The 21,329-nt window shown below is 43.4% G+C and overlaps 1 protein-coding gene across 2 annotated transcripts in view; it reads right to left on the bottom strand.

Moving 5' to 3' along the window:
• GGPS1 (geranylgeranyl diphosphate synthase 1) overlaps positions 1 to 21,329 on the bottom strand; it is a 50,528-nt gene that overhangs the window by 21,268 nt on the left and 7,931 nt on the right. For both annotated transcript variants that reach the window (XM_083176450.1, XM_083176449.1), the window contains exon 2: positions 8,670 to 8,782. Coding sequence is in view for 1 of the 2 variants with exons in the window: in XM_083176449.1 (XP_083032575.1) it covers positions 8,670 to 8,739 (70 nt within the window). In the remaining variant the exon portion in view is untranslated. The remainder of the gene's footprint in view (positions 1 to 8,669; positions 8,783 to 21,329) is intronic.

Raw genomic sequence — 21,329 nt, 5'->3', positions numbered from 1 at the left:
ATAATAATATATACGGATTTAATGTAATACAGTGCAACAATAATGTGCATCACACTATCATACATATTTACACTGTATATGTTTAAAGACATACAGGTACTTATGTAATATCTGGACTCCCGTTTTTCTTATGAGACCGCGTCCCCTCGCGGGGCTCGCTGCGCTCACCACGCTTCGGGCACGGTGGCTCGCTGCGCTCGCCACACTATATAAAATCAACTCCATGCGTAGTTGGATAGTTGGGGTATGAAAAAATGGGGTGCATTTAACATGGGAGCCCAGATAATACATAAGTACCGACATACATATTTATAAGTGATAATTGCCTGATTACAAAGGTTACGCTAAAAGTAAAAACATTTTTTCTAACAATACATTACTATTTTAATACACTTCTTTAAAATTCGAGCACAATATATGTGTTTATATTTGTGATTTTAACTTCTTTATTTCACTGTTATTTCCCAAATAAAATATTAGTAGGGAATTTGAATCAAAGTTATGTTTTATTGGCTTAAGTGTGCGTTCTAAATAACAGTCCCTTTTCTCCTTTCCATAACAATATGCTCAATCCATGACTGTTGGAAACAGCACCCCCCGCAAATACTGGTGATATCTGGTGTCCTTTGTGTAATTTCTTGAAAATTGAAAGTTTTAAATAAATAAACCTTTCAATATTTAGTGTGCAGGTTTGCTCTTGGCCCTTTAAGTAGGGCAACCAAGCATCTAAGTTCCAACACTTGTCTGGTGTTAAATAGACAGATGCTGAACATTGGAGTCTAGTGCAGCTCCTACTCTAGGTGCTACATGTGTTGTGGTGGTACCATGGTGGATTTCTCCCAGTTCAGAAGCCACCCGTGATGGAGGAACGTCATTGTTGTCTGCAGATGAGTGGATAACACCACTGGGGACCTGGCCAATATGAGTAGGTCGCCCAGATAAGAGAACACCCTTACTCGCTGCCATGACTTTGCCATGACTTTGGTGAAGATTCTGGGTACCGTAAGGTGGAGCGACTGAAATTGGAAAGGTTGGGACAAGATGGCAAAACGGAGAAACGTCTGATGTGAAGGAACAATACGGATATGCAGACATGCATCCCGTATATCCAGGGACACCATGTAGTCCCCTGGTTTCATTGCCAAGACAACAGTTCACAAGGTCTCGATATGGAATTTAGGCACGTTGACAAATTTGCTAAGAGACTTTAAATTTGGTATGGGCCTGTAGGTCTAGTTTAGTTTGGGGACCAAAAAAAGGATGAGTAAAATCCAAGTCTCCTTTGGTGTTGAGGGACTTGAATTATTACTGTGGACTACACTAGGTTTTGTCAGATAACCTGCAGCATCACCGGCATTTGAGGATCCGAAAGAAGGCCGATGCAAAAGTATTTCTGAGAAGGGCATCCTTTAGAAGGACACAGTATACCTCCGGGACACCCAGGCATCGGAAATGGTCCCACCATAGGTTCCTCCATTGGGGGAGGCCTATCCATTCAGGCTGCGGGTGTGTCAGATTTTGCTGGAGGCTGTCTGGTGGCATAGGTGCCGATTTATGTTTTTGCTGGTGGGTGCTCAAGCCAAAAATATAGAGGAGTGGCTTCATGGGGAAGGGGTGGGGCCACAAAATAATACCAGTTTATATTTTGGAGCACAGTTGTCTCCAATATTCAATTTACGGCAACAGAGTTCCACATACATAAATGCCCCCACAGTGCAGGTACATAAATGGCCCCACAGTGTAGGTACATAAATTTCCCCCACAGTGCAGGTACTCCACAGACAGAATACACTCTTCCCGGCATACTGTTTTCCAGGTGTCGGGTCCGGCGATGTGGGTGCTGCAGCTGCAAATTAGCAAGTTAATATGGCGGCCCAGCAGCGGGACACGGGCCCGTGGGTGCTCAGGCCCTTGAGCACCCACAGAATCAGCACCTATGTCTGGTGGCCCAGGACTGCTTAGGTGTGGACTCGGAAGCATTGGTGTTTTGTATGAAACCTTGTCCCTTAGGTTTTCCCTGAGGTCAAAAGGACTAAAAGGGAGTGGTTTTAGCTGGTTGTAGAATGGCAGAGGGCAAGCATTCAGTCTTGGCTGCAGCTAAAGAAGCCATAATCTGTTTGAGTTCTTTCTCAAAAAGAATCTCACCTTTAAAAAGGGTAACATTTCTAAAGATCTTTTGGACTCAAGGTCAGTCTTCCATGGACGCAGTAAAATAATGCGGCGCACCAACACAGAAAAAGCTGAGGCTTTTGCAGCTCGCACACCTGCGTCAGACAGGGCCTCATTAATATAGGATGCTGCTTGACTAATGTATGCAAGACACATTTGGCAATCCTCTGGAACATCCACCAGGAATTCATCCATTATTATGTTAAGCCAGGGTGTTCTTGCCTTTGCTGCCCAGGATGCCACCAGTCGGGCTATGAATTGTGAAGGTAAATATAGGCTTAAGGCAGTTTTCCACATGCCTTTCAGGGTAAAACCAGTAGTGACAATCAAAATGGAGGGTTTAACCAGAGGAGTAACCACAAAAGGAAGTGTCACCCATAATTTACAATCTTCTGGTGGGAGAGGGTATCTGGAGACTAGCTTTTTTGGAGAGGAAACTTTTTACCTGGTGTAGTAATATCTGGTGTCATAACATCTAATCTCCATCATATAATCTGCTAAAATCAGTATTTTTTGCAACTGGGGCAGGTTCATCGTCAGCTGACAAAAACACTAGCTTAATAGCATATATTGGAGCCGGTACACCCACCGCAGGATTAATGTGTACTTTGGCTACCTCAGATTTTACGACAGAGAAATTAGGGTCATCCTCCAAAGTTTCATCTGAACCAGACACTAGGGTAGACTGAGAAGATGCGTGTTTTGGTCTCCTAATGGCTGTAGCTACAGGCAGCAACTTTTGCATGGCTGCTGATGTCTGTGCTAGGGTGTGTACTGTGAAAGACAGCATCTACCCATGCTAGCGGTGCCTGTACTATGTGTGGTATAACCAGCATAGAGGAACCCATAGGAGGATTTGGGACCTATGTTCTAGACCTGGGGTAGCCAACTCCTGTCCTTGAGAGCTACCAACAGTGCATGTTTTCCACATCTCCTCACAGAATCACAAGTGAAGTAATTAGCTCCACCTGTGGATCCTTTAAAATGTGTCTGAGTAATGAGTGCACCTGTGCAGTAGCTAAGTTGTCTGGAAAATGTGATCTGTTGGTAGCTCTCAAGGACTGAAGTTGCTAATGTGCTAATGGTATTGACACGTAGGTGTTGCCATTGTGCAATAAAACATCTTTTAAACTTCTTTTTGAAGAATCAATTAATAAAGTCCATTCTTCCGGGTTGTATTCAACAGCAAACTTTTGTAGTAAGATGTTGATATATTTGTAATAAAAGGATATTTTCCTTATATATATATATATATATATATATATATATATATATATATATATATATATATATATATATATATATAGATATAGATATAGATATAGAGAGAGAGAGAGAGAGAGAGAATTCCTCTTCTCTTCATCGTTACCAAAATGAGATCCAAGCACTCAGCTGCATATTGGGGGAGTCCAAGATCCCTCACTTTATCGTGTATTTGATTGTGTTTCTGCGACCACGGTGTATTACCCAAACATTCTGCATGAAATAGGTCACCACTACTCAGATGAATAACTAAGGTGGGTTAGGTACTGGTAATTCAGGTCCATGTAGTATGGGTTTCATAGGTTGTTTTGGGCTGGATTTTAGAATTATGTTGTTTAACATCAATTGAGCAAAAATAGCAATCCTTCTTAGATGGACAAAACCATGTGCACTGCAGGGGGGGCAGATGTAAAATGTGCAGAGAATTAAGGTGCCCATACACTAGTAAGATTTATCTTCAGATCTGGCTGGTTGGAACAAAAAAAAGGGATTTTTGTAAGAACTTACCGTTCGAATCCCTTTCTCTGATATGGTCCTGGTGACACAGCTTCACATTGGGATGTAGGAGGGTCCGCAGGAGCCAGGCACCTATCCTAAAGCTTTTGGAGGGTAGGCTCCTCCCCTACTGCATCCCAGACTCCTCAGTTCCATCTTTCAAAGCCACTGGAATACATTAACTCAGTACAACGCCTGCACATATTATATGCACATTTTTAAATTTAACTTTTTTAACCAATTATAACATGAAACATCATGAACACTGGCATACTTACTGAGCGTAAGGGAGGGATCGCTGTGTCACCAGGACCATATCAGAGAAAGGGATTCGAACGGTAAGTTCTTACAAAAATCCATTTTTCTCTTTCAATGGTCCTGGTGACACAGCTTCACATTGGGACGTTCCAGAGCCGGTCCTTTTGGGTGGGTACGCTAAGGTCTGCAGTTCTCATCACTGCTCGCCCGAATGATGCGTCCACCGACGCAAACTCATGGAACCTATCGGATTTGGCAAAAGTATGAACAGATGACCAAGTGGCAGCCCTGCAAACCTGCTCAGCTGTTGCCTCATGTCGAACCACCCAAGAGGTGGTGACTGATCTGGTGGTATGCGCATTAATCCTGGCTGGCACAGGCCTACCAACTTTAGTATATGCAAACGCTATAAAAGAGCGCAACCGCCTAGCAATGGTCTGCTTAGAAGCAGGCCAACCATTATTATGTACATCATACAAAACAAGCAAAGTATCAGTCTTTCTGACACTTTTAACTCTGTCCACATAAATGCGCAAGGCGCGCACCACATCCAAATTCCTCAATTTGTCCCTTTTTCTTGAACCCTCTGGGGGTTGAAACAGGCAGAACTAACTCCTGATTTAGATGAAAAGCAGAGACTACTTTTGGTAAAAATTGGGGTACTGTCCGAAGGACAGCCCTATCATCATGAAATATAAGGAAGGGAGCCTTGCAGGACAAGGCTCCCAACTCCGATACTCTTTTTGCAGACGCCACTGCCAACAAAAATACCAGTTTCCATGTAAGGAATCTAAGGTCAGCCGACCGTAATGTTCAAAAGGTGCCTTTTGAAGGCACTCCAGAACCAGAGATAAATCCCATGGTGCTACTGGTTGCTTGTAGGGAGGTTTCAATCGAGACACCCCCTGCAGGAAGTTCTGTACTTCCGTTAACAATGCAATCCTTCTTTGGAAGTAAATTGACAAGGCCGAGATCTGTACTTTGAGTGACTGAAGGCTTAACCCGGAGGAAAAGCCAACCTGCAAAACCTCCAACAATTTTGCCAATTTAAAGCGTGATGTGTATGACTTCTGTCTTTCACACCATCGAATATAGGTCTTCCAGACCCTATAATAATTTGCAGAAGACACTGACTTTATGGCTTTAATCATTGTGTTAATCACTGCCTCTGAGAATCCTTTATTCCTCAAAATGGCGGTTTCAACAACCAGGCCGTCAAAATTAATCGAGCTGAATCCAGATGGTTGGACGGTCCTTGTTTTAGAAGGTCTGACCTCAGAGGTAGACGCCACGAGCCCACAGACAATCTCTGAAGCCTCGAGTAACAGGACCTCCTTGGCCAATCTGGGGCCACTAAAATCACTGGAATTGCCTGGGCCTGTATCCTTTTCAACACTCTTGCCAGCATTGGGACTAGCGGAAAAACATAAAGAAGATTCCCCTCCCAGGGGATAGTCATGGCATCCACTGCTTCTGCCAATGGGTCCCTCGTCCTGGCATAAAACCTGGGCACCTGATGGTTGAATCTGGATGCCATCAGGTCCACATCCGGGGTTCCCCACTTCAAGGCAATTTGATGAAATATCTGAGGATTTAGGCTCCATTCCCCATCCTTCAGCTCCTCCCTGCTCAGGAAGTCTGCCTCTATATTCTCCACTCCTGGTATGAATATAGCTGATAAGGCTGGAACATTCTGTTCCGCCCACAAGAGGATTCTGGACACCTCCCACATGGCCAGTTTGCTGCGTGTGCCTCCCTGGTGATTCAGATACGCCACAGCTGTGGCGTTGTCGGTCTGAATCCTTAAAGGGAGCCTCTGTAACCTGTCTCCCGCTAGAGAAATCACTTTCCACACAGCTCTCAGTTCCAAGATGTTGATCGGTAAGGCAAATTCCTCTGGAGTCCACAAGCCCTGCGGACGCAGGTCCAAGACTACTGCCCCCCCAGCCCCTGAGACTGGCGTCGGTAGTGACTACCAGCCAGCTCCAGGACTGCAGTGACCGACCCCACTGAAGGGAGTCCACGTCTGTCCACCATTTCAGGGAGGCTCGAGTTTCCGAAGACAGCACTATCTGTTCGGATTTCATGGTCTGTGTGTTTCCTGACCAAGCCGTCAAAATGTTCCACTGGAACGCCCGACAGTGGAACCTGGCAAACTGCCGCGTCTCGAAAGACGCCACCATCTTCACCAGCAGCTTGAGGCACCTCCATACTGATGTGCTCCGAGAGCTGAGAATCTCCTAGACTAAGGCAACCAGATCCCTGGCCTTTGCCTCCGGTAAAAATACCCGATGTAGATGGGTAACCAGAATGACCCCCAAGAATTGGAGTCTCTGTGACGGCACCAACTGAGACTTTTGTAAGTTTAAAAGCCAGCCGTGAGCCTGCAAAAAAACCCGATGGCTTCTGCCAAGTGACTCTTCAACATGTCTGCTGACTCCGCTCTGAACAGCAGGTCGTCCAAATATGGGATCACCGTGATTCCCCTCAGTCGAAGCACAGCCGCCATTACAGACATTATCTTGGTGAATACCATTGGCGCTGTGGCCAGGCCGAAGGGCAACGCCTGGAATTGCAAGTGCATGGTCTCCTATCTCAAACCTCAATAGCACATGATGTCCTGGGTGAACAGGAACATGAAGGTACGCGTCCTGGACATCCATGGACGCCAAAAATTCTCCCTGGTCCAGGCTTAACAGCACTGACCGTAGAGACTCCATTTTGAAATGGTCTACCCACAATGGATAATTAACGACTTTAAATTGAGAATCGGTCTGAAAGACCCGTCTGGTTTGGACACCAGAAACAGAGAGGAATAAAAGCCTTTTTTCCACTCCGCTCTGGGGACCGGGATCACCACACCCTTCTCTAAAAGAGAATGATCCGCTCCCCAGGGAGCTGTACGGAGCCGAGCCTCCTTTGGTATTGGCGTGGGAATGAATCTTCTTGGAAGAAGACCTTTGAAGGGAATTCTGTAACCCTGGGTTATAATTTCTAACACCCAAGAATCCCGGTCTAACAATGCCCATGCGTCTTTGAACAGTGTCAGATGTCCCCCCATCTTGACCACCGCCCGATCTCACAAAAAAAAAAAAATGTACAATGCCTCTTATGGTGTATCTGATATTCCGCCGGCTCGAGGAAGTGTGCAAGCAAGAAAAACTATTACCATACATTCTGCAGATTTGGAAATTGTACATTTGAATGCATGTGTAGCCCCAACACAACTATGCTGACCTTATCAAGCCAGTTGGTAGCATAATTGTGCCATGTATTTGATCTGATCACGCCCAGGATGAGGGAATTAGGAAGAAAAAGAAACTGGGGTAGGGTGCTCTCTTAATCCACAATTTAAAGTTGATCAATGAAGATGCTAATATTTATTCTATATTTTTTGATGTTGTTCTATTTTATATATTTTTCATTTGCTGTGTATAATACCTTAAATATTAAAGCAATAATTGTGAGGCTTTTTAAAGTCCAATATGATTGCAAAAAGCAATCCAGTTGCCTAAAGCCCCGTACACACGGGGGAGATGTATTGCTCGGCAATACATTGCTAGCAATATATTGCTCTGTGCCTCCTGTTCATCAGCGACCAGAGATGGTCGCTGATGAAAAAGAAACTGCCGGGGGGAGCCTGGCACCGATCACTACAGGGGTAAAAACGTGAGCGCGCACCCGGCGATATATCGCCGTGCACACTCCTGTCACGGGCAATATGGTCGCTCAGCGACCATATTTTCCGCGATATTACACAAAATCGCCCACGTGTGTACGCACCTTTAGTCCCTGCGAGAAATTTTTGGATTAATTAATATGGGACTGGTATTAATTAGTTTGTTGATTCTGCACTAAGTTGACCGTCATATATCCTTAATATCAAAGCACCGTTAATATTATAGGTGTTTACTCAATCAATCTGAGATAAGGATTAAATCATAGGTCAACAAAATAATAATTCAGAAAACAAACAAAGTATGTACACTGTGTATTTACAATATATACAATAACTGTACAGGTCTACAGCTCTCCTCTCATAATTAATATGACTATAAATCATGGTATCTGCCTAGTAATTCTATTTTCTATGGTTTCTCTTACATTTACACAAATGACTATATTGAAACAGTTTCCAAAATGTAACTGTTCAAATGGAATCCTGCAGAATATATTGTATCCACTGTCTGAATGGAGGTTTTGTGGTAGGTTATACACTATCACTTTAAATGTGCCCAAGATTTTTCCTGCATACACAGGTCAAGCACGTTTATTGTGCACTTAATTGACACCTTTTAAGCAGAACAACAAGATATATGCAGAATTAACACAACCAACAAAACCAAGTAAGTAAATTTAAGTAAAAATGCAAACAATCTGATACCATGTGATAGAACAAGGTACACATTTCAAGTATAAATACTGCATGTACAAATACAACTACAGTATATGGAAAACAAGTGGAAAATGAAATAGAGAAGTACCTGGAAGTTGCAGTAAATACTTGTAAGGTTCAAGTAAGATTCTTTGTGAGGTCTCTTTGGAGTTTGCCATTTTTCTTGCACTCTGAGATGTGGGACTAGCTGGTAAAACAATTCTAGAATGGGGGAAAAAAACATTTTTAACTTAATATTTTTTTCTTTTTTTTTTTCAAAAAAAGTTTTCTTAACAGGAAAAATATTTACAGTACAGAAATGTAACTACAGGTTGAGTATCCCTTATCCGAAATGCTCGGGATCACGAGCATTCCGGATAAGGGAATTTTCCGGTTTTTGGAATACATTTTTTTTAGGCATACTTACCTGTCCCCTAGTGGTGCCCGGTGGTCCCTCGGAGTCCACAGCAGGCCTTTAGCACGTCTCCGGAGTCTCCAGCGGTCCCAGGAGTGCTTTGCGCGAGTTCCCAGGCGTGCCGGTGACATCACCGGCGCGCGCACTCACGCAAAGCACTCCTGGGACCGCTGGAGACACCGAAGAGGATGCTGAAGGCCTGCCTTGGACGCCGGGGGACTTGGTAAGTATAAAAAAAAGGGTTGAGGGGGGGGGGGGGGGATTTGAATTGATCCAAGAATTTGGAATAATTCGGATACGGGAATCTACGGATACGGGATACTCAACCTGTATCAATAAGTACATTAATTACGATTCAAGACAGTGACATGTAACAGGATGGTAAATTCAATTATAATGACAGTACAATAATATAGCAAGGCTTTAGTAAAATCAGGCAGTATCCATACAATGTTAAAATGGTGGATCATTACTTAATGATTCTAGAAGATACCACAATTAGTGTTCATTCTAGCACCCGCTGTCTTTGAAAACCCATGCAGTTACTCTACCCTGCCTGGGGTGTCCCTGTCTGCTGTGGTGTTTCTAGCACAGGTCTGGTTTGCATATCAGTGCTGATATACAGACCACACTGTGCTAGAAGCACTACAGCAGACAGCGACACCCCAGACAGGGAAGAGGAACTGCATGGGTTTTCAAATATGGCGGGTGCTAGAATGAACACTACACAAGGGGGTTTATTCAGGTTGATTCGCAAGGCTGCGAATTCGCAGCCTTGCGAGTCCACCAAACCCCGCCCGGCGAACGCACGCCCCGCTAGCAATGTGCGGCTTCGGCCGCACAGCAGCGAATGGATGTTTTGCATAAACATCCATTCGCTTTGCTGGGGTGTCCGCCCACATCATTCGATGGTCACCGACCATCGAATGATGTTTAGCGTGCACACATATATAAGTGACTTTTCAGTCACTTACATTTGCGTGCACGCTGACGTGATATGGGCGGGCAGCTGACATCCGGTGATGTCAGCTACCCGGCCCACACACCCGCGTCACTGCCTCATTACCATGAGAACGCCCAGCGTGGCGTTCTCATATGGTAATGGGGCAGCCCGGCGCCCCCCGCCCATCTCCGCCCCCCCCCCCCCCTCGCTGCCATGGGTGCGTGCACCTGGCGACCCGAAAGGTCGCCGTGGGTGCACGCACCATATGCCTGCACATGCGCAGATGGCCAACATCGGATCTGCGTGCAAATGCACACAGATCTGAATAAGGCCCATGGTATCTGAAAAATTTTTTAAAGGACAATTTCAAGGAAGGGGATAGGGTTCGAACATATGGCAACCATGCGTCAAAAAAACTTTTCCATCAGTTTCTCCTTTTGAAGTACCGGTTCTGTCCAGTCCATCGTGAACAGATGGCAAATTTTACGAAACGCTAAGGACAAAGGGGATGGATTGGGAGAAATCCATTGTGATAGGATAGTTTTTTTAATGGTTGCTGGCTGTTTGATGAGCAATATAATGATTCCCAGGGATCAAATTCTTGCGGTCATTAGAGGAGTAAGTGCCTCAGAATGCCCAAGACATGGAGATGTCCAAGTCCATGTTGAAAGTAGATGTTATATATATTCTTGAAGGGAGAGCCAAAAGGGACTGTACAACAGTGCAGGACCACATACAGTGGACTAGATCTGCATTAGGATTACCACACTTACTGTATAGCAGTTAGTGTCAGGGGCCTCCCCTATGAGGTGCTTAAGTCTTTGAGTAAAATAGGATCTATGCAAGATCTTCTGGCGCATCTTCATATAGGAGGTAGAGACCAGGCATTTGTTCAAAAACTGATTAGATTTTAACATGGATTTCATAGGCAAGTCAGGATAGTATAATTGGCATTTTAACATACCTCTTGGTGCTTGATCTAAAGACAGGTTTGAGCGACAGAGATCATAAATGTGAGAGGTCAGAATAGTTCTGTCCAATCGTACATGTACAAGTCTGTCCAGGGTACATAATGTGTTAACTATCCAAGATTGTGTCAATACAGATTGAGCATAACTCAGTATCTGAATATATGCAGAATGTGGTAAGTGAAGATGTGGGTACTTGTCTTGTAGTTGTGTGGAAGTCAGAGGGGTCAGTGGATCGACAACGAGAAGATGAGCCACATATATTTGGGACCATCGAAATACCATGATTTAAATATATTCGTAAACTGATTAGGAGGAAGAATAGGGTTACCCCATTGAGGGAGGAAAATGGATATTTGTTTAGAGGCCTTCAGAGTGGACCTGACCAATCTCCATGCTGTGTAAGTGGAGTTAAGGAGGACATTATCCCTCAACGATTCAGGAAGAGCATGGGGAGTCCAATGTAATAAAGACACTAAGTGGATATTTGGGATAAAACTCTGCTCATTAGAATACCTAGTAACGTAATCCAATCAATGACTATCCTGTAGTTGCCCGCTATGGCGTACGTAATGAGGCACGGAAGATTAAGTCCCCCCAGTTCCCTTTTTGGGTGCATTTTAAACAAACAGACACACTTGACCTTTTTGCTGGACCACAAACTTTATGAGAGCTTTATAAAATTTGACAAGATCTTTTTTTGGTGGCATAACTGGGAGCATTTGTAGGACATAAGAGAAATCGGGGGAGGTAATAATTTTATATTAATAGCATCTACCTATGTTAGACAAAGGTAAACGAGCCCATCTCGCTAAATTAGCAAATTGTTTTAGACCACAAGGGATCATAATTTAATGAATATAGAGGAGAGGGATGTGGAGGAATTTTTATGCCCAGATAAGTAATTCCATTTCTTGGGGCCCATTTAAAAGGAAGGAATTATCCCAGCCTAATTTTGCTTCTAGAAAGAAGGCCAGTGCTTCAAATTTGGTGTAATTTTAAAGATCCCCACATTTGCAAATTCTGACGGTTAGGTGCGGTAGCAATATTAGGACCGCCTGTTTGAGGTTATACATGTATAATAAAAAGTAATCAGTGAATGCGGATACCTTGAGTTCTGTATGTGCCAGCTGAATGCCCTTCCATCCTTTGTTAGCCAAGAAATGTCTAATAAGTGGGTGCAGGGCCACGTTGAACAGCAAAGGGGAGAATGGGCATCCCTGAAGGGTGCCCCTAAATAGTTGAAAGTTGGTATTTAACCAGTTTCTTATATAGCGAATACATATTCCGCAGGGTTTTACAGAGAATATTTGAACATTCACATCAGTCCCTGCTCCAGTGGAGCTTACAATCTATATTCCTTTCCACATGTACATGCACACACAGACATTCTAGGGTTAATTTATAGGGCGCCAATTAGCCTACCAGTATATTTTTGGATTGTGGGAGGAAGCCCGCGCAAGTACGAGGAGAATATACAAACATCGCACAGTAAGAGCCATGGTGAGAATCAAACCCATGACCTCAGTGCTGTGAGGCAGTAATGCTAACCATTACACCATCCCTACTGCCCAGATATAATATCTGAAATCCGATATAAGGTCTGAAATACGTGGATAAAATCCGAGTCATAGCTTTGGGAATGAAATAAAGCTGTTAAATATTGCTATAACACCCAATCGAAGGCCTTATCTGCATCACAACTGAGAACGATTGTCTCTCTATGGGCCTTATTCTGATCTGAGCTCACTACAAAGTTGTTTGGAAAATGGGAAAAACCATGTGCACTGCAGGAGGAGCAGGTGTAACATGTATAGAGAGAGTTAGATTTGCGTGCGTTATTTTGTTTATGTGCAGAGTAAATACTGGCTGCATTATTTTTACACTGCAATTTAGATTTCAGTTTCAGCACACTACACCCAAATGTAACTCTCTTTGCACAGGTTACATCTGCTCCACCTGCAGTGCACATGGTTTTGCCCATTTTCAGAACAAATTTGTACTGAGCTCAGATCAGAATAAGGCCCTATGTTGGGATTGATGAGTGCTCAACATGGCTGCGAGTAGGGACCAAACATTATGTACTGAATGGCGGTTCCTAAGGAACCCTGTTTGTTGTGGTAGGAAAATGGAAGGTAAGATCATTTGGAGGCAAGAGGCTATAATTTTTGTAAAGATTTTCAGATCTTGATTAAGGAAAGATAAGGGCCTGTAAGAGGACACCAAAGTTGGATCCTTATTAGGTTTGGGTATAACTATGATTCATGCTTCATTAAAATAAGTGGGGGCAGGATGTCAACTGAGAATTGAATTGCACAGCTTAACCAAATACGGGGTAACATGTTCAGTCAGCATTTTATAGTAAGTAGCCAAAAGGCCGTCTGGGCCAGAGGTTTTATGTGAAGGCAGATATTTTATAATACTATCTACTTCATCAAAAGGTCTGTTTTCAGGTGACAATAAGGGAGGTGAGCTTGGTCTAGAAAGTTTGTAATAGAAAATAGGTCAAGAAGGTAGTGGCTATTTGGGCCAGGTCAGTGGTAGTTGTAGATCGTTAAGTTTTTATAGAAGAAATGGGCTTGTGACCCAAGGCTGTCTTAATGTCAAAATAAATTAACATTGTCGTTGTGGACGAGTTGACTAAATGATCAGGGAAACGCCACTTAAAGGATTGTGTAATAGCTGTAGTTAAATGTAAAAACTTAAGGCCCATACACACTTGAAGATTTTCATTTCAAAAGACTTTGCCAAAATCTCTGAAAGATATATTTGTCACCAAAGTAGTGCGTACACACTGAGCTATTTTCCCCAAAGAGCAAGAGATTTTCAGGAGACGAAAGACTTTGATGAAAATCTTTCATATAAAAGGCTATTTACATAATGGGCAGGGTTTGTATTCCAAGGGTGGGAGCAGGGGCCATTTTATTCAGTGCATTTCTGTTCTAGGGGCCTGATTCAGAACTGATCGCTGGGCTGTGTATATTCGGAGCCCAGCAAACAGGTAAACGCTACCTGACTCTGCTCCGACTGGGCAAAATCCCGCCCATGTGCACAACTACCATTTAATTTGCCACCGTGCACGTAGGGAGAAATCCATTCACCTTCCCCAGCAATGTATACATTACCGTCACAACAAAATATACATTGGGGGGCAGTGGAGGTGGTAACATATACATTGTTGACCTGCGCCGGCAGTGTATACATTAACGCCATAAAAATATACATTGATGGCCAGTGGCAGTGGTCTCATATACATTGCTGGTCTGCTCCAGCAGTGTTTACATTAATAACTATTATCACTATACATTGGTGCGCAGCAGTGCCTAAAGTGGTGAAATTTGCTTCCCTGACCCTTCCCCCCCCCCCCTTCCCATTATGTCACAGCCACACAGTCAGGAAAAGAATAATGTGGCCACATAATACCACCCCTGATTCAAATGATGCCCCACAGTGCAAAACAACCCAACACCTAATAAAAACTGAACATTTTGTGCTAAAAAATTTAGGGCATGGCTTTATTGGACAGGGACACAGAAATGCACACAGTAATGCCAATTACACATTATGCCACACACCGTAATGTCCATTATACTATATGCCAAACACGGTAATGCCCATTTCACAATATGCCAAACATGGTAATGCCCATTTTTTATTATGCCACATAAGTGCCACTTACATACATGCTCATTGCCAGGTATTACATTCTCAGTGCCAGGGGTAACATGCCCAGTGCCAGAGGTGTGCACTGTGTGGGAAAGGAGACAGCAGGGCAGAGCGGTGGGAAACCCGGATGTCTCAGAACAGGTCCGTCCGTCCGTCCGTGGTGCGGCTATTTCAAATGACTTGCGAGCCAATCGGTGTTTGCGGCCCGGCAGCTCCTCATTTGTTGCCGTCCTGCGAGCTGTGATTGGCTCACGAGCCGTGAGTTGGCACATAATTTTAAAATAGCTACGCCACGGACGGATGGACCTGCTCTGAGACATCCGGATTTCCCACCGCTCTGCCCGGCTGTCAGCTGTTTAGCGATGCGGACGGAGGCGGAACCATTCCACCTCCAAAATAAAACTGATGGAACGCAGTTCCGCCCAGTTCCTGCTCCCTTTAACCCTGGTGGGCAGTGGTGCCCATAATATATACATTGCTGGCCTGTGTCAACAATGTATATATTACTGGCTTGTAAGTAACATTGGTGGGCAGTGATGCCACTAAAATATACATTGCTGGCATGTGCCAGCAATGTATATATTACTGGCTAATTCATAATTATTTGTGGGCAGCAAGCAAATTAATAATCATTGGTGCCCAGTGGTGCCAATAATATATACATTGCTGGCCTGTGCCAGCAATGTATATATTACTGGCTTATAAGTAACATTACATTGGTGGCAAGTGGTGCCAGCAATATATACATTGCTGGCATATGCCAGCAATGTATATATTACTGCCTTAAAAATGTAACATTGGTGCCCAGTGGTGCTAGCAATATATACATTGCTGGCATATGCCAGCAATGTATATATTACTGCCTTAAAAATGTAACATTGGTGCCCAGTGGTGCTAGCAATATATACATTGCTGGCATATGCCAGCAATGTATATATTACTGCCTTAAAAATGTAACATTGGTGCCCAGTGGTTCCAGCAATATATACATTGCTGGCATATGCCAGCAATGTATATATTACTGCTTTAAACATAAAACATTGGTGGCCAGCAGTGCCCCCTGCTCTCAGTGCTCTGTGTTAAGCATAGCAGGGGGGCGGGGCCAGCAGAGTGTGTTGCCGGGTGAGGGAGAAGTGCTCCGTGGTGAGCACTGAGCAGGAGGGCGGGACAAGCAGACAGGCAGGGACTCGGAGCAGGATGCGTGGAGCCGGCGCAGCAGCACTTGGACAGGGTGAGTAATATGACAGGCGGGGGCGGGGGGCGGCGCGGGGCGGTCCGCCGGGCTGAAAGTGGTTAATCTTTCAGCCCGGCAGGCGTACACACATGGCGATGATGGATGAAAAACCATCCATCATCGCCACATCTGCTGGTAAAACCAGCAGATGAACCACTTTCCTAGCGATGATGCGGGAGCGCGCATCATCGCTAGTCGGCAATCTGGGGGGCATACACACTGGGCGATTTTCGGCCGAAAATCGCTCAAAACTGCTGTTTTGAGCGATTTTCAGCTGAAAATCGTCAAGTGTGTATGGGCCTTTAGTTTAATGGGAGCATGGTCAGACTAAAATGTCAGCATTAATAGCATCCTCCACCTTACGGAGTAAAGCATCATCTAACAACCAGTAGTCTAGTCTAGAGAATGTATTGTGGGGATGAGAAAAAAAAAAAAAAAAAAAGGTATATTCTCTGGCGTCAGGCTTTAAGAAGCGCCAAGGGTCAATGAGGTGGAGGGAGTCTATCAAAAGAGATAGGGTCAGTGGGACGTGTCTATGTCCAGTGATCCTATCAGGGTGAATCGTCACGTTGAGGTGAGTGTCTAAGATTGCATTAAAATCACCGCCCAGCACTACAGAACCTTCAGCCCAACCCTGTAGCTGGGTATAAATATCGTAAAAGGACACTGTTATTACCCGGTGCTGCATAAGTGCAAGATAGGTTATATAAAGTATCATCTATAAGAACTTTTAAAAAAAAATATCCCATCTGGATCTACCCACTCTGATGTTAAAGAGTAATTAAGGGACTTCCTAAAAAAAAAAAAAAAAAATCCATGGCGGGCAGTGGGAGCACCTCCTCACCTATACTTTCGAGGATCCAAGGCCATCATTCAGCTGGAGACTTAAAAAGTTCAGTCACTTCTCTTCTCCAGACTCCAACTGCGACTGTGTTGGCCCCCCCCCCCCCCCGTGAACTTTGTCTCCTGCTGTGTGCCTGTGGCGAGAAGGCAGGGCAGGCAGCCACATATCGGAGAAGATCACAGATGCGCAGTAAGGCGATCCGTGCATAGTGCCAGAGCAGAAGACAGACGAGTGTTGAGCAGCTGTGGCGGCCTGCACTGCACTGGACACACGCAGGTGGGACCCGGCGCGTAGCAGCGCGGCACAGAGGGAGGTCTGACGGGTGGACAGGAGTCACAGGTGGGACGGCAGCATGCACAGTAGATGGCCTCGGAGGTCACAGGTTAATACAGCTTACAGACAGGCCGCGGCCGGGCTCTGGGGCCCTTCAGATTACCGGGCCCGTCAAACTTGTCCCCCCTGTCGCCGGCCCTGGGCATGGCTGGAGAATATAATAATGTGCAGAGTGCATTGGAGGCACCTTGACCATAACATGGCGAGCACAGCAAGCCATGCAAGGGATCACAGTACGGTGTCCATGTCGACTTAAGTCGACATTCAGGACATAAAATGTGAAAAACTCAAGTCATACTAATTCTTGTGTCAACCTTCCAACCTTAGGCCTATCAACCCATTTCATGTGTTGACCCAAGCCCTGTTGACCTTTAGTGTTTAACCTAATGCCTAGTTGCCCCATACCCTTCCATACACCTTATTATTTACCACTGATGAAGTTTTAATAAAGGTGAAATGAGCACAATTGATTTTCAATGAGGATACTTCTGTCGAGAGCTTCTGGCCTTTTAGGATGAAGCTCCAAGAAGTAAACCCTTAAGTTGGCCACACACTGATGCGCACCATGTGAACATCTAGTTCTATACGCATGCAATGTGCTAAGGCAGCATTTGTTTTGAACAAGATGTGATGCGATCTAGTCCAAAAAGCAAATGCAGCACATACTTTTTGTGCTATGTGATGGGCATAGCATTGCAAGCCCAAAACGTGGGGTTAAACCTGCATCCTTGAGAGTGTTACTGAAGAACTTATTCCACCAATAAAAAAAAAAAAAAAAAAAAAAAAATTTTATAGGTGAATCTGATGAAAAGGCTGACCAGCCTTAAAACAAACATTGACCTGCAGGTCACTGTGATTTTTGCCTACTTTTACAAGTCCGTGGAGTGCTGCCTTATAGTTCTTCTGAAAGTTGGTGACTATACTTAATTAATAGGAAGGCACACCAGTGGTTTATGGTTATCCGGAGTGCCAAACGAGAATTGGTTTATTTATATGTACACATTACCGTTCAAAAGTTTGGGGTCACTTCAAAATTTCCTTATCTTTGAAAGAAAAGCACTGTTTTTTTTCAATGAAACTAATAATAAATTAATCATAAATGCACTGTATACATTGTTAATGTGGTAAATGACTATACTAGCTGCAAATATCTGTTTTTTAAAGGAATATCTACATAGGTATCTAGAAGCCCATTTCCAGCAACCATCATTTCATTATTCTAATGGTACACTGTGTTTGCTAATCATGTGAGAAGATGAATGGATGATTTGAAAACTCTCGTGCAATTATGTTAGCACAGCTGAAAATGGGTTTGCTCATTATAGAAGCTACAAAACTGTCCTTCCTTGGAGCATCAAATTTGTGGGTTTGATTATACGCTCAAAATAGCAAGAAAAAGAACTTTCATGGGAAACTAACTCAACTGGCAGCTTCATTTAATGTAAATGCCAGTGTCAACGTCTACAGTGAAGAGGTGACTCCAGGATGCTGGCCTTCTAGGCAGAGTGGCAAAGAAAAGCCATATTGGAGACTGGCCAATAAAAGGAAAGGATAAACATGGGCAAAATAACAGACATTGGACAGCGGAAGATTGGAAAAAAGTGTAATGGACAGACAAATCAAGGTTTGAGGTGTTTGGATCACACAGAACATTTGGGAGATGCAGAACAAGTGAAAAGATGTTGGAAGAGTTCCTGATGCCAACTTTCAAGCATGGTGGAGGTAATGTGATGGTCTGGGGCTGCTTTGGTGCTGGTAAAGTGGGAGAATTGTACAAGGTATTTTGATTTTTGAATATGGAAGGCTATCACTTCATTTTGCAAGACCATGCAGACAGCACTTGATTGGAGCCAATTTCCTCCACCAACAGGACAATGAACCAAAGCACACCTCTAAATTATGTAAGAACTATTTAGGGAAGAAGCAGGCAGCTGGTATTCTGTCTGTAATGGAGTGGTCAGCGCACTCGTGTTGGGACAGATTAGTCGACCATAACTAGGTTGACAAGCATTGGGTTGACACAACTAGGTCGACATGCAGTAAGGTCTACATGGGTCTAGGTCGACATAGGCTAGGTCAACAGTCAAAAGGTTGACATGGGGTTTTTCACTGGATTTTGACCCGAATGTCAACATGGACACAGTTTTAAGTGCAACGTATCCCCTCGCATCGCTCGTTATGCTTGGCACACTATTTTTTTCTCCCACCACGCCCTAGTGGATGGTAGGGCATGAAATACCACCTGTCGGCACAAAAAACAGTGAAAAACACCATGTCAACCATTTGACTGTTGACCTAGCGCTAGTGTTGACCTAATGTCATGTCAACCTAGACCCATGTCGACCTAATGACCGTATCCCAGCGCACTCACCATATCTCAACCCCAATGAGCTGTTGTGGGAGTAGCCTGACGGTATGGTACGTAAGAAGTACCCATAAAGCCAATCCAACTTGTGGGAGGCGCTTCAGGAAGCATGGGGTGAAACTTCTTCAGATTACCTTAACAAATTAACAGCTGGAAGGCAAAAAATGTCTGCAATGCTTTAATTTCTGCAAGACGAGCATTGTTTGAGGAAAGCAAACTTTGAAGGACAAATTAAGTCAAATAAAAATCATCAATTCTAACCTTGCCAATGTCTTGACTATATGTTTTATTTATTTCGCAAGTCACCTGATAAATAAAAGTTAGTTTTCATGTATAAACAAAATAGTATGGGTAACCCCAAAACTTTTTAACAGTAATTTATAAATAAATATATATATATATTTTCAGTCCTATACACTAACTCATTAATGTGGCCTCCAAAGTTAGAGACAAAAAACCCCAACAACATAGGGAATATATATATATATATATATATATATATATATATATATATATATATATATATATATATATATATATATATATATATATATATATATATATATATATATATATATATATATATATATATATATATATATATATATATATATAAACAAAAAAAGAGGGCACTCACCAATCGCTGAATGAAATTTGAAGAAAAAACAATTTATTTATGCTTACATGACAGGGCTAACGTTTCGGTCTTACACAGACCTTTGTCAAAGCCAAGCAGTATAGAGAGCAGGTCCTTCCACCATGAACACCCAATTCATACTGGCCACCAAAGCAGTATATATACCTGTTAGATATCACATGGTACATTACATAGCCAATCACAGTCACACGGTATCAAACTAGCAATATAACAAAACTACATGGCTACTAGGCAAGTTGTATGGCAACCTGGCACAGCGTTATAATAATCAGAAACATACACTGGGAAAAAGGGGACAAAAATGTTGAAAACAGGATAAATGAAAAACATGCTCAGCGACAACCGGAAGTAGCGTGCGCTCCACGCTGCTGGAACGCACGTCAGATCCCGGAAATGCCCACTAGCATGCTGTGAGCATGTCAGTGAGAAACAGATTTCTACAATAAAGTTGCGCTAAACAGCGCCTTACATGGCCACAACATGGCACTAAGTTTACTTTACCTCAGTGAACAAACGGAACAAATGCTAGACGAGGGGGTTAAATCAATGTTCAGCCCCGCGAAACAGGAAGTGGTGTGCGTTCCACGCTGTTGGAACGCACGCCAGATACCGGAAGTGCCGGTATCATAATGTGAGTACAACGTTAATGACCTCCCCCAGCTGGAGGAAACAAGGGGGCCAGATAATCTAATGTATTGGACAGCGCAAACGGCGCATACAAGCCATATATATAATGCATAATAGCCTGCACTATGTCTACCTACTATAGGTGCAGAAAATGAAAAAATATTCACTGCAGAAAAATGAACCCAAAAATTGCTGAAGAGTTCATACACATATCCCTCTGATAAACAAACGCTGCCAGGTCACCATGCCAACCACTATACATAAAATATACAATAACGATTTAATTCTGCTATATAGGTGGTCAGAATAACCTCATAGGTGGTCAGAATAACCTCATAGTATGCAAAAACAGAATATACAAAATTACAGACAAGACAAACATATAACATATATATAAGTAAAAAAAGGCTGATGTCGACAGTGTCGACCGTAGCCCTCCATTCACGGAGAATGGGTAAAAATGTACCATAGGATGCCTTATCAGTATCCTAGAGTCAGATAGGATACTGATAAGGCATCCTATGGTACATTTTTACCCATTCTCCGTGAATGGAGGGCTACGGTCGACACTGTCGACATCAGCCTTTTTTTACTTATATATATGTTATATGTTTGTCTTGTCTGTAATTTTGTATATTCTGTTTTTGCATACTATGAGGTTATTCTGACCACCTATGAGGTTATTCTGACCACCTATATAGCAGACTTAAATCTTT

This window comes from Crinia signifera, chromosome 3 (genome assembly GCF_055691185.1).
Source record: "Crinia signifera chromosome 3, ASM5569118v1, whole genome shotgun sequence".
Taxonomy (NCBI): domain Eukaryota; kingdom Metazoa; phylum Chordata; class Amphibia; order Anura; family Myobatrachidae; genus Crinia; species Crinia signifera.
This window is presented reverse-complemented; position numbering and strand designations above follow the sequence as displayed.